Raw genomic sequence first — 13,896 nt, forward strand, 5'->3', positions numbered from 1 at the left:
CACACACGCGTGCTGTCTGCCAGCTCTTCTCTCTGAGCCCCTGATGTGGATGCCAAACAGCATGCAATGGCTGGATATCCTCTCTCTCATTTGAATCAGAACAATTGCTACGATTTTTAGCTCTCCAGTGATTCTGCATAAAAACTGGGGCAAAATATAACCATAGAAATCCCAGGCTTTTGAACTTGAGCTAAAAATAGCAGTTTCTCTCCCTCTGATATGCATTTTGTTTCCCCCTATAAATTATTCTAATGCTAATGTGTTTTGGAAAGAGACAGAATATTTAAACTATTCCTTTTCATACAGCAATTTTCTTTACACTATGCCCGTAATTGACAATTTAATTAATATATTCTGCCATAGAGCAAGGAAACTGTATTGATTGATTCCTGTAACTGGTAATAATAACACCAATCACCTTGTAAATTTACTTAAGATGGTGTTTGTTATTGTTTGCATGATGTCATGTCCACACAGCCTACTATGTCTGTGCTGTCTTGGGATCACACTGTTTACAATACCTACTTTACTGTAACTCAGTTTGTGTTATTCTGCAGGAATCAGCAATTCTCTAATTTGTTTGATTAAGAAACAATCCAAAATTGTATAGAATTAAACTTATGAAAAATAATGCTTTAAAAGAGCAAAATATGAAACCAAACAAGTGAACTGTCAGCCAGAAATAACAAGATGCATTATATCTTTAATGCAAAATCGGCAGCAGACTGTGATAGATAGATGCACTTGCCTGGAAAATACCTTCATGCTGCAATCAACTGTGAAACTTGCTGATAAGGAAGAACTCTTGCTTGTATTTGCAGCTGTGTTTTCAACATAGACTGAATAATGGACGTAGCTACCGTGAAGTCACCCATTGGGTTGTGGGCATTTTAAAGCCTCAAGCATTTCAGCTGTCACCATCTTGGTTTCTTGAAGCCAGAGGTGACCATATTTAGATGAGAGGGTGAAGCTGTGGAAGAGCGAAGGGTGGATCTGACTCACAGACTGCACCAACTGCATAACTTTGGGCCTAAATGGAATTTGAATGGGTGAGAAAAAATTCACCCTTGGTACAGTGGTCCTGAGTGTTGAAATTAGCTATAGAGAAATGTTTTTTTGTACCAGGTTGTAAGCATGTTTTTCTGCTGTAAAGTTGAGCATTTTAACTTGGAGGTCCGAGGGGATGCACTCTGATTTAGAGCTGGCTTCAAGGGGCCATTCAAGGAATTGTAGGTTGTGGCACTTCCGCATTATCATAATTTTAAGCCTTGGAGGTTGCTGCTGGGTTTCGCCAACAAATCTAATCTTCTAAATGAGACGTTCATATCTGTTATTTTGTTTAAACAGCTGATGAAAAATCCTCAGGTTATGATAATATTCAGACGGTTCTTTCCTTATGACAGAAAGCAAGTGAGGCAGCTCAGATGGTTGAAAGGATGACAGCCAACAGTATCACTGCCCCTCTCTCACCAGGTATTAGATATTTATTTCCTGACACTCTTGGCACGAGTGACAAAGGTGTGGCAACATGATACTGTTGTATGGAGAACAAAAACACAAGTTCCAGTAGAGCTTGATGGATGAAGCTTGAGGCGACTGCCAAGATTCATAGTTTGATTCACACAACAGCACCTTTTGCACTTGAGCAAAACCTAATAAGAGTATTCTCACTCTTTTTGATGTAACCACAAAATACAGCTGAATTGTTTTTTTTAACTCCTTGGTTCATTTTTTAAAACCTCCTAGGGGATTAAAATACAATACAATAAAAACGATGAGCCTGGGGACACTTGAAATGTTGATTATGTAATGCTGCATTTGGTGTACTGTCCTTATACTATATTTTGTACAGTCAATGTTATCACTGTCGCTTTGCTCTCACCCTTCAGCTTTAAGTTGGTTTTGATTCTCAGTGATAGTAACAATGGGATTTAGTGGAGAATGTAGGCCAGCACACTGGTGTTAAACAGGAGCAGGACAGTCCCTGAGGGCTGGAGACTGATCACTGGCATAATTATTGCTGCCATAGAGTCAGAAGGCATAGAAAGAGCTTTCTCATTCAAGTAAACAACTCAGAAATATTGTTTTACACTCTGCAGATTGCTTGTGAGACCTCACATTGTTAGCAAAAACTTAAGTTTATTATTATCTTTTTTAATGAATCCACAAAAAATGTGTATTGTGTTGTGCTATGGTGTGCTGCTCTATTTGTTCTGTCTCTATCATGCTGTGCACCACTGGATAATTATCATACATATGCAATTATTGTAAAGGGATTCACTCACTGTAAGGAGCGCATGTGGGGGTGGTGGGGGGAAAATGAAAGACAGAAAAAGATGGCTAATTAGTCTCAGGGAGCTGATGGGAAAAAAATGAGAATAAAAATTGGTAGACAGTTATGGGAAGAGAAAGTGAAAAAGGAGTAAAAAGAAAAGTGTAAAAGGCAGAGATTAACAAAAAAGAGTTGCACTTTTGTTTCTCACAATGCTGGTTTCCAATAACCCCAAGCTGGGTCCCCAAAACTGACCTCTCCCTGCTCTTCCTCCCTCCCTCCATCCTCTCCCTCTTTCTCTGTTATTCTTGTCAGTGACTCACCTGCCTACACGCTGAGCGGCTCAAAGGAGATTGTGGCTGTTCTCAACACCAGAGGCCAAAATATAAGAGAGTTAAAACAGTCAAAAAAGTTAAAGAGAAATATGACACAGCTGTAAAATGAACAGTGAGTTAAACTGCAAAAAACAGCATTAATTCTTGCTGATACTCATGTTTAAGCATTAAATGTCTGTGCATGTATATATGGGCTCCATGTGTATGGATGGGCACGCTTCTTGTGACTATAAATACGCTGTAAACACATTCTGGCATTGCATAAGCTCAGCTGACATTCCTGCTGCCAGCCAGGATCAGTTTTTCCACCCATCCTGCTGGACAATGGACACAGCTGCCCCTCTGCCTCAGTCTGCCCCCTAATTCTGTGTGATTGGCTGTGTGTGTGCATGCATGTGGTCGCATTTGTATTGATCGGTTCAGTATGGGGGTCTGGTAGTGCTGGAAAATGAGTGTCGTACATGTCCCTCTCAAACAATGTTTAGCAAAATTATAAAATGGTGGTTGTTTTGAGGACATTCTGCAGGCATGTGGCATGCTGTTTTGCAGGAGAGAAAAGAACAATTTGATCCTGATGGAAAAAAGTTAAACTGGATGGATTTATCTTACAATAAAGAGCCTTCACATTCACAACTGGTTAAAGATGTAATGAAGTGTATTGATGCTTCCATAATTACCTCATTTTGGGTTTTGTTTGTGTGTGCGTGTGTATGATGGACCCATCGTTGCCAAATAGTGATTGCCAAAATGATTTGTAGAAGGATGAATGTTTGTGTGTGCTTGTAGAAACAGTGACGGTGTGTGTCTAAAGCCAAATTTCCCGATATGGGAGAATGGCATTTCTCCACAATTCCCACAATTCACTGAAGGACCAGACGTGATGTCAATGAGTGCTCCCAAGAGGAGGCCAGAGGTGAAAGATTATGTTTTTGAGTGTGTGTGTGTGTGTGTGTGTGTGTGTGTGTGTGTGTGTGTGTGTGTGCGCATGCACGCATGCGTGTACGTTCAAATGTGTACAAGTGTGTGCAGTTTGTGTGAGTGAGTGAAAACATACCAGAAAAAAGAAGCTTCCCTATTTTGTTTTCTGGTTCACTTCATTATGAAAACAATGTTGTCAAACTCTGTGCAGTTGTGTATAACTCACTGTCGGCTTGTGTATGTTTGTGTGTGTTAGAGTGTGTGTTTATATTAGGTGCTTGTTACAGGCAAAACTCCAGAGGAGACTTTGTTTAGAGAGAGACGGAGGAGAGAGGGAGGCCAGGGTAAGACATGAAAGACAAAAGAGATAAAATACATGAAAAAGGGAAATATTAAAAGGGGTTTAGGGTGGGAAAGTGATTAAAACACGCACATACACATGTGTGCATTTGTGCCTGATAAAGAGTGATGGGTGGAAGAAAAGGGAAGTGGGAGACATAAATGCTGGAAGAAAGGCAAAAGAGGAAATCAGGAGAAACTGAAAGGGCTAGTGACAGAGGGAATACTGAGAGACAAAGGAGGGATGATGGGGAAAGTGAGAGAGAGGATAAGAGGGAGGGAAAGAGAGGGAGAGAGAGAGAGGGAGAAGGAGAGGGAGGGCGGTAAAAAATGTCCCAGATTCCCATGCCATTTAATAGGGAGCAAAACCAAACTGAGCTCATAATGTAGACTGGCTGAGCAGGGGGCAAAGTGACAGCATGCGTGTGTGTGTGTGTTGTGTGATAGAGAGAGCAGAGGAGAGAGAGTGGGATATCTGTGTCTCCATATCTGCATGTGTGTTTGTGTGCACAGAACATATGTGGCACAGCCCATGGAGGAGCACATGTAAAGAAAAAGCCTGCTTTTCCTGTGTGGACATGCAGCCTGCAGACTGATTGGACTCAATTTTAATTATGGACTCTTGAATTCTGTTTTTTCTTCGCAAATTTATGTTTTTTCCACGCTGGATTTTCCCGCATTTCTTCTTCAGTTTTTATTTTTTTAATAAGAGGAATATGTGGAGCTGCATCCAGAGGAATACACTCCTTTCCTTTGAGCTTTGACAACACTCACACACACAGTAGAGTCCTCTGTGTGGGCGAGGAGGCCTACCTGGATTACTCTGAGCGTACATGTTTGTGGGACAGACTCACAGAAGACGGGAGAGACTGAAAGAGAGGATAAAGTGAAAAAGAAAGGAGAAAGATGTACCTGTACAAAGCAACATGCCCAGACATCCCCAACCCGAAGCAGAAGGGGACTAGAGGTCAGGGAGGGGGTCAGGGTGGGGTTCAGGCCCAAGGGACGGGTCAAGGGAGGCTTGCCAGGCAGACGTCCACAGGGATGCCGCAGCGACCCTACGCTCCTCTGATGTTGTGGACTCCAAACAAAACCAAGAGTGTGATGCAGCTCAAACAGCTGGAGGAGTTTCTCAACTTCCACTCGTTGTCGTTGCAGGACACGATCAAGAGCAAGACTGGCATGGTCTACAGGTAACCTCACCTGTGTGTGTGTGTGTGTGTGTGTGTGTGTGTGTATGTGTGTGTGTGTGTGGATGTTTGTAGGACTTTCCTTAATGACTTTCAGCAGTAGTCCATGGCTCACACCTGTAGGGTAGTCAACAGCACTACAGCTAAGGGAAGTGGATGTTGTCTCTGTCCACTGCTGACTTGAGATTCATTGAGTTGTTTATTTGTTTTTTTGATAATTGATTATTTTAAAATGAGATTTATTTGATCCAGGATTAATCCTCTTTATGTCATATGATGAGGATTTGTTACTCTGTATATTTGCATAGTGTTTATATGGCTTGTAGTTCTTTGGCCACTGCTTGTTTGAAAAATGCTTTGATTGTATTAAGTCATGTCGGTTTATTGGATGTCATGTTAACATTTTTCTTGTTTCAATGGCGGTTAAAAAAAGTTTGCTCATCAGTAGCTGCAATAAAATTCAAGCCTTAAAAAATGTATCTGGAAAGCCCACTGCATACTGCATCTTTTGCAACAGTTATAAAGTCACCCCTGTTGTGTTGTCATTGCATTATAGGGACTATTGATCTCAACATGACACCCACCAGCTGAGGGCAAACGTATGCCGGCATCTAACTCTTATCCATTGCTTTGATAAGTTCATTCTCAACATAAACAAAAAGAGAGATGAGATTTTCAGTTTGTGCACTCATTTTGAAATGTTGCATAATGGTGCATTGAACCATATTTAATGCTGTGCACAAACACACACAAAACCAAAGCCTGTGAAATGGCAAATTGTTGAATACCTCAACAAACTGCAAGAATCATTAACTTAAGCACACATTTTCTTTGTTTGGTTTAAGTTTTTTGAAAGTGAAAAACACAATCTAGGTTGCCATGTGTTTGCTTACCTGTATGCACTATTTTGGACAGGTTATTCCTTTATGTTTACTCAGATTTGTGTTGTGGATTGACTAATGCTTATGCTATAAGGGGAGTAGTGACAATTTTTTTTAAAGCTGCACAAAGCATTTTAAACTAGAATTGTGTGTCAAAGCAATGTGTCATCAATAGAAGCTATTGCACCAGGGTCATGTATAACCAAAAAGCGTGCATGCACAGCACTGAATAGATGGAATGGATTAAATCATCCTACAAATATGAAATGCCAAAGTTTTTGTTGTGACAATAATCCACTTCATGACTGTTTCTCAGCCCCTGGTAGAGACCCACTGTCACTGTATTTTCCTCCTGGTTTGTTATCTGTGACAGACATCGTGTTGGTGAGTGGTTTGAGTGTGATTGGGACATTATGGATCACTGCTCAGCCCTCAGGCTAGAAAGCAGGATGTAGCTGCTCTGCCTTCATTGTATTGTTGTTCCCAAATGGAGAGCAATGAACTTGAATGAAGCTGTTTAATTCTCCAAAAGAGTTTCTGTTGTTGGTTATTTATTGATGAAAGTTGCATGAACATGAATGCCCTTCTACAGTCAACCTCCTGCTTCACACCCAAATATTCACTGCTGTCCTGTAATAGCAATGTGAGAAACTTAAAGAGGACCTATTCAGCCCATTTTCATGTTTATGCTTGTATTTTAGGTGTCATTACTTGTACATGTGTACATGATTAAATTTTTAAAAACACTCAATTTTCCTCATACTATCTGTGCTTGAACACCCATTTTAACCCTCTGTCTGAGATGCTTTGTTTTAAGATCTCTCCCTTTAACTCCTCCTCCCAAAAAAGCCCAGTCTGCTCTGATTGCTAAGCATTTCAGGGTCCTCCATATCCTGACATCTCTGCAACGTCATTGCAGCCAGGGGAATAACTGTAACCGAGAACAGCATAACTTTCTACCTTGAAAAATCACCAAGAAAAGCTTCTTTACTAAAGTTCCAGCAGGACTATAATCTGATATCAAGGAGAAATTATCAACAATGCTGGAAATGGAGTGATCATTTTTCATTTTACCATTTGTAATGCCGGTCCCACAATATCCAAATTAGGCTCCATGGTGTTGATTAGAAATGAGGTGTCCATGAGTGCTTTATATTTGGAGAGGCTGCTGGCTCAACATTTCCATGAACTGTATTTTGGTCTTTTGAACAGCCTGTTCATTCCCCAGGCTCTCTCATCAGTGATTCTGTGGCTATATTCTGCAAAGATATTTGTCAATATTACAATCAGTGTAATAATAACATGACCTAGACTTGTTGCGTTGGTACAGAAAATATGACAGCATGGAGCGTGACTTTTCCCTCACCCCTCTGTGTCCACCAGTGGAGAGAGAGAAAGTGGGGAGAGTGTGTTGGTATCCCTGTTGGGTCAACCTGGCCATGAGAGCTCATATGGCCATGTGCTGTTAGCATTTCACTTTGGGACCTTGGCATATGTGTGTTCATGGGCCTCTGTGTGTGTGTGTGTGTGTGTGTTTGAGTGTGTGTTAGTGTCTGTGTGTGTGTGTGTGTGTGTGTGTGTGTGTGTGTGTGTGTGTGTGTGTGTGTGTGTTTAAATGTTTGTGTTCATTGCCATAGTAACCTAATAAAACAGCTGGCTGCTCACTTTCCTTTCCAGGTCACTGTGTATTAGTGGTTAAGACCTGTGCAGGGCACTCACTCGAAACACACACAAACACACACACACACACACATGTTAGAGAAATCTATTTTAGAACGTAAATCTTTTTTTCTGTGTCTGACCATAAACAACTAAAATATGCCATGACTTTACCCGCACCAAAACAGTCAACCACAAAACTATTAACATTAAATGCTTTTACTAACACATGAACACCCCAGAGGAGAAAATGCAAATCAGTGAAGTGACCTCAGTGCTCTTCCAGTGAATTTTGACATCCTTCTGGCTCTGTAGCAAGAGGTCAGTCTTGAAGTGATAAAATCTGTGAATGCATTTTCTAACTAAATCTATTTGGCTTATGAGCCCTTAAGACATAAATGTCTTCGTATGATTTTCCTTCATAGGTTCTTGACAGCTCCACAAAAGATTTCCCTTTTGAGTATTTTATCTGAAAGGGCAAACCTATCCAATATTCTACAAAAACAGATTGGGAAAAACCTTGAAAACTTGAATGTCAAGATCATGTCACATAAATACGTTTTTAGCTGTGACCAGCTCTATATCTCACTTTGTTGTTTGGTTGGTCAGTCACAAAAATTCCCTTTGACAGCTGGAGATTTCTCCCGAGGAGGCTGAAATTTGGCATGAAGGTTGCAACTTTGTTTAGATTCACACTGGTTTTGTCCTAACCTTAAACTAAAATCCCCAAATTATTTAACATTTTTAAAGACTGACCAATATCTCACTTTTTCTCACTGTTTTGATTCAGTTTATTTCTTTGCAAAGACAGTCATGCAAGAGTGCAAGCACATTGCAAGCAAATGCACAGTCTAATTTTTGCAGACGCTTGATTCATTCAAAATTATACAAAGAGCACAGATGGGATGAGGAAGAGAAGATAAAGTACAAGCAGATATGAGCCTCAGCTTCACAGCGTGCCCTCACATGCCCTGCAGTTTATTATTCATGAGTGTGTGTGTGTCTGTGTTTAGAATGTGGATGTGTGTTTTCAGTTGTAAAGGGGCATCTATGTGTATCTTTATGTGTTGTTTTTTTTCTGTGTGCATGTTCACTTCGTCGTTAATGCGCATCTTGACCATGCAGGCTGCGGTGACAACTTACTGTGTTCACATCAGACCATATGCATTCAACATTTCCTCGGGGCCTAATGTGGCGAGTGTTAATGCTTATTATCTAATCGGGGCAGATACTGTTGCTATGTGACAATGTTAGTGAACCGTGTTAGAACAGAAGACATCAGCCACTTTGTTCCAGAAAGAGTTGATCAAAAAAAAAGCTTTGGAAACTGACTTTGACAGCCAGCCAGTGCACGTCTGTCCTGAACGCCTCACCGCACTGAATGAACATCCTTCACAGGTTCACTGTGGTGTTTCCCTCATCTGCGTCATTCTCCTTCTTCGCTTCTTTTGCATCCTTGGTCTTCTTGCATTTAATTAAAGATATTTCAGCTTGTTATTCAAGCCTCCACCATCTGCCATTTTGAGTCACTTCAGTGTGAGGAAGGCTTCTTCTTGCTTTGGTTGAAATACTTAATTTGTGCCAGAAATCCATTGTGCACAATTTACAGGAAATTAAGTAAGATAAGCTACACCAGTTTTCTTGCAACAGTTTTCTCTCCTTTTTGCAATCATTTTTTTTGTTGCTCTTTTTGCATGTATAAAAAGCTGCATTATATCATTGCAATGTAGCAATACTCACTGGTTCACAGCTTACACACTTTTTGTAATATTATTGTGCTCAAAACAAGCTTTTGTGAAATAATGATGTTCTATGACATTTCATTTGAGCAGGCACTAATTGCATCAGGATAGGAAGCCAGTTTCCATGTTTTTGTGTAACTAAATGAATATTAAGCTGAAAAATACCTACTGTGGTCATTCAACCTTTGCTGTAAAAAAAAAGAAATCTAGTACATCCCCTTTTAACCTAAATGGCAAATGCACTCTGCTGGTTTTTGATCACACAGACAGAATTAATGCAGTCATAGATTCAATCAGCTTAGTGGGGAATGGATTAATCAAAAGCCCATGATATTATTGGATACAGAGCAGGGGATGCTGGGTACAGGAGTGACAGTGAGGGGCATTTAGACCTCCAGGGGGCAGAAGGTCACATAATGAAGCCTATGCTGTGTGTTCATTAATCACTGTGTGTGTGTGTGTGTGGGTGTGTGTGTTTGAGTGTGTGTACAGACAGTCTGGATGTTTGTCAGTCCATCTGATTAAATGAGCTCTGCCAGCTGACAGACCGTGGTGTGAAGGTGACAGAGTTACAGCGTCCACAGTTGCTCTTCTATTTCTCTTCTGTTACTCACTTTTGTTTTGTGTCTGTGGTATTTACCATCATCTCATTTTTCTGTTTTACATCATTCACAACATTTTTGGCATCGCTATGTTAAAAGAAAACTTACATTTTAAAAAACAAACAAACAATAATAGGTGAAATTGTAAAATGATCTCTCCATAGTTTTACAGTTTTGTTTCACTAGATACATATGCTGAGCTGTTGTTGCCAAAAGAAAACTAAAAGTGTTTTAATGTAATTTTATCCTTTCTGATACTGACTCTGACACCTGAACTTGTGTTTCGGCAAATACTGAGCACCGATCCAGTGCCGACGTCTTTTATTCACTGTGAAATATTCCCAATTGCTGTCATTTTGTTGTCAACTAAGGCTCCACTGGAAATCAGTTCTTCTTTATAGCTTTAAAACAGTAATTGCTATTGGTAGCATAGTACAACTTGTGATAGGCCACTGTCTAGAGCAGTGAAGAAGAATTGATCTCTCAGAAAATTTCCACTTATTGGGGGTGTGAAACTAAAATTATATGGTATCAGATCACTGCATGGTCTCACGTAGTAGCCGATACCCCGAACCAGCATTCAGACAATATCGGTGGCATTTCCAACATTGGTAACAGTATCAGAACAAGTCCAAATAAAACTATTGTAAACTGCAGTGAACAATCCTTTTGCAGTAGGAGCCGTAACACATTTTTCATAGAACAAACACAAAAATCTATAGACTGATCTACTCCTTTTAAAAGAATCTACAGGCTACTTTATACAAATGTGCTTTGACACACTTTGGAGCATTTTTGCAGACATGCATATGATTATTGTTTGCTCTAGTGGTAAATCTTAATTTGCATTATGCAGTTTTGCATTAAAACTGCTATTCCAATAACCTCTGGCACTTAATGTGAAGTGGATGTAAAAATACTATTAACCACATTGTTGGAGTTATAGTTGTTTGCTATGGATTCACCATTTGATTTTGTGATTCATTTTGGCAGAGAGAAACTGCTCTGTGGGACTGTTTCTGAGCTCCACATTACTTTGAGGCAGCAAAAAAAAAAGCAGAACAAATATAACAATGCAGCTATTTGAACCCCAAATAAGAGAAAGAAACAGTGAATGTTTGTTGACTTCAGCCAGACACAAGCCTGTCCTCTCTGGCCCCAAGCCTTATGTCCACTAAAAGTGTTTAGACTCTGGCATCTGCCTTTGTAAGGAGAAGCTGTGCAGGCACACAGCTCTATTTATTATAGAGCTGAAAAGGAACAACGGTGAAAAACAGGAGATGGAGGGGTGAAAAGAGGCAAACAAAACTAAATAAATTATATATATATATATATATATATATATATATATATATTTAACACTAGTGGAAGCAAGTGGTGTCTATACAAAGAAGACAGTGACTGATTTGTCTCACTTTATGTTGTAGTGATAGTCTGTGTGTGTCAGTCTGTGTTCTTAATCAGAGCCTAATGGAGCTGTAACCAATCGACACTTGAGATGCAGTGAGTGAAGTTGTGCACTCAACCAGTGATTCAGAGACCATGCGTGCACATGCAAACACAAACACACACACACACACACACACACACACACACACACACACGCACACTCACACACACTCACACACATACACACGCACAAGGACACATGCAATCAGACACACGCAGTCAAACACAGACATAGAGATACGTGTGCAGATAAATGCGTCAATTGCTCATTCTTTATTCATCTTGGAAAACAAGTGAATATTTAACATAGGAGCTGGTATCCTCACTAAATACTTAATTGATCAGACGGTCACAAAAGTGTGTGTGTGGGTTGTGTTGGTGTGTGTGGAGACAAGCATCCAACTTAATATACAGCCTAGCATCAGCTTTTTTACATGACGTCTATTTTATTGGTTGGAAATTCATTGCACTGCAGTTTCAAATGCAAGTATGCAAGTAAGTGCGAGTGTGTGTATGTGTATGTTTGTTTTATTGCATACCCATTAGCTTCAGCCATCACTATCGACTTTCTTCTGAAAGGTTTAGAGCCCTTTTTTTATTATGAATGCTTTAAAGCTATTAAAAGCCCCCGTAAGGGAGTGTTAAACCGTGATGGGCTTTACACAGAAGGTATTAGACCTCCGGTGAAACCTTTGGCTTAGAACCAGTCATGTAATAAATTACTTTGGATGGACAGAAAGAGAACAATTCATTTTGTAATTAAAAGATGAGAGAAAATCTTTAACCATGGATTTTAGTTATTTTACAGTTTGTTTAATTAGGTTACAAACATAGAGTGTTAAAACAGCAAAGGCCACAGGATTTTAAGGACTCACTTTCCCCACTTCCTCTACTAAAGTTGCTATCATAGTGAATTGATAAACAGATTCAACAAATTCCTGTATTTGTGGTCACATCCGGCATTTCCTCAACACGTTTATTAAATGTCTTAAAATCGATGAAACAGCGCCCCTCTGGATTGTAACGGCAGCCACATGTTAACGAGGCGATGTGGTGAAAAATGGTATTGCAGCTCAGCGGAGCGAGGCGTTGCGCGTGCGGTGCAGGTGTGCAGGTGAGGCCAGGTGAAATGGACATCCTTTAATTAACGTTTTAAACCTACTCCCAGTCTGTGGAGGGCAGCATTACACTTTACAGTGTACAGCCTGCCGGAACGGCATTAGAGGAAGAGGAAGAAGCATTTTTAAATCCGTCAGGTGTTAACCCGTCACCGCCAGGCTTAATAACTAGACTCAATTATTGGAAATGTAGTAACAATATTCACGTTAAACGACCGTGAGAAAGAGTTAGCTAGTTTTATTGTCAGTAAAGTTATTTGGTGTTAGTTCGGCATGGCTTGCTGGTAGTGCTGAAGCATCGAAAACCGCATATCATCGGAGAAATACGATATGGACAGCCCTCAATACCGTGAGTAAAAACTGCCCATCTTCTGTCGCTCTCTTTGGTTTTCTGTTGCTTTGCTGCTTAAATGTGATTTTTCTGTTGCTGCGTACTACTTGTTGCTGGTGTAATGGAGGTTATTAACTTGATTAAAATTGAGCTATTGTACTGTGCCTGGTTTGCTTGAGCGTTGCAGCTGTTGTGTTATTGTTAGGTGTTCACTCACAAAAAAAGCAGACAAAGCCTGGTCTTTTTAAAAGGCTTTCAATCATTTTGCCCCCAATTTCCATTTTTAGTAGTGAAGTCATTCACTGTGTACAATTTGTGATTGTTTGTAGTCTGTGTTGAAGGTGTGGTAGTTGGTTACATATTTTATCAAGGTCTATCTATCTATCTATCGGTCTATCTGTCTGTCTCTGTCTGTCTATCTATTTATCGATCTAGTTTTGCTGTAAAATGAGACATTTGTTGTTTTAATGTGTAAGTCATGTATTTGATACAAAAACTGATTTTTGGGGGGTCAAAAGGAACATAATTATGTTGCGCATTGTTTTTTATTTGCTACTAACCTGTTGTTAGTGTTGGCTTAAAAGCTTTATTGTGTGTATATAGCACATTGTGTGTGTCTGTTTTTTTCCCTTTATTAAATGTTATTTTGGCCTAAATGTCATACTGAAGTTTACCATTCCAATGTTATGTTGGTCATTGTAGCCACCATGCAAATGTACGACAAATCTGAAAAATAATAGTTTTTATTTAAAGGTGGAGACTGTTGAACTCGTCAACAACAACAGCAACAAAAAAAAACCATAATGTGCCAGATTTACCGTCTCGTGCTCCTACTGCATTTCTTTTCTACATCCATGGCTTTTCCCCTGTCTTGTGCACAATTTCGGATGCTCCCTGTTGCTGATTGGCTGGAATAGTATTGTGTAACTTGATCTGAGCCACTTTCTTGATTTCTCATTTATAGAGACAGGGCTGTGTATAGACACCTTTTTTTTGCACACACAGAACAGACAGGTCGTGGAACATGAGGAGATATTCGCTATTTCACCAAAAAGTGTTT

At 39.9% G+C, this 13,896-nt stretch overlaps 1 protein-coding gene across 1 annotated transcript in view; it reads left to right on the plus strand.

Moving 5' to 3' along the window:
• Nucleotides 1–4,279: 4,279 nt before the first annotated feature.
• The window catches only part of kcnab1a (potassium voltage-gated channel subfamily A regulatory beta subunit 1a), a 112,102-nt gene continuing 102,485 nt past the window's right edge, over nucleotides 4,280–13,896 (plus strand). The window contains exon 1 of the mRNA XM_088078775.1: nucleotides 4,280–5,057. Coding sequence (XP_087934901.1) covers nucleotides 4,771–5,057 — 287 coding nt within the window. The 5' untranslated portion in view covers nucleotides 4,280–4,770. The remainder of the gene's footprint in view (nucleotides 5,058–13,896) is intronic.

The sequence above is a fragment of the Plectropomus leopardus genome, chromosome 6 (assembly GCF_026936395.1).
Source record: "Plectropomus leopardus strain MGB_pleo_1.0 chromosome 6, ASM2693639v1, whole genome shotgun sequence".
Classification (NCBI taxonomy): domain Eukaryota; kingdom Metazoa; phylum Chordata; class Actinopteri; order Perciformes; family Serranidae; genus Plectropomus; species Plectropomus leopardus.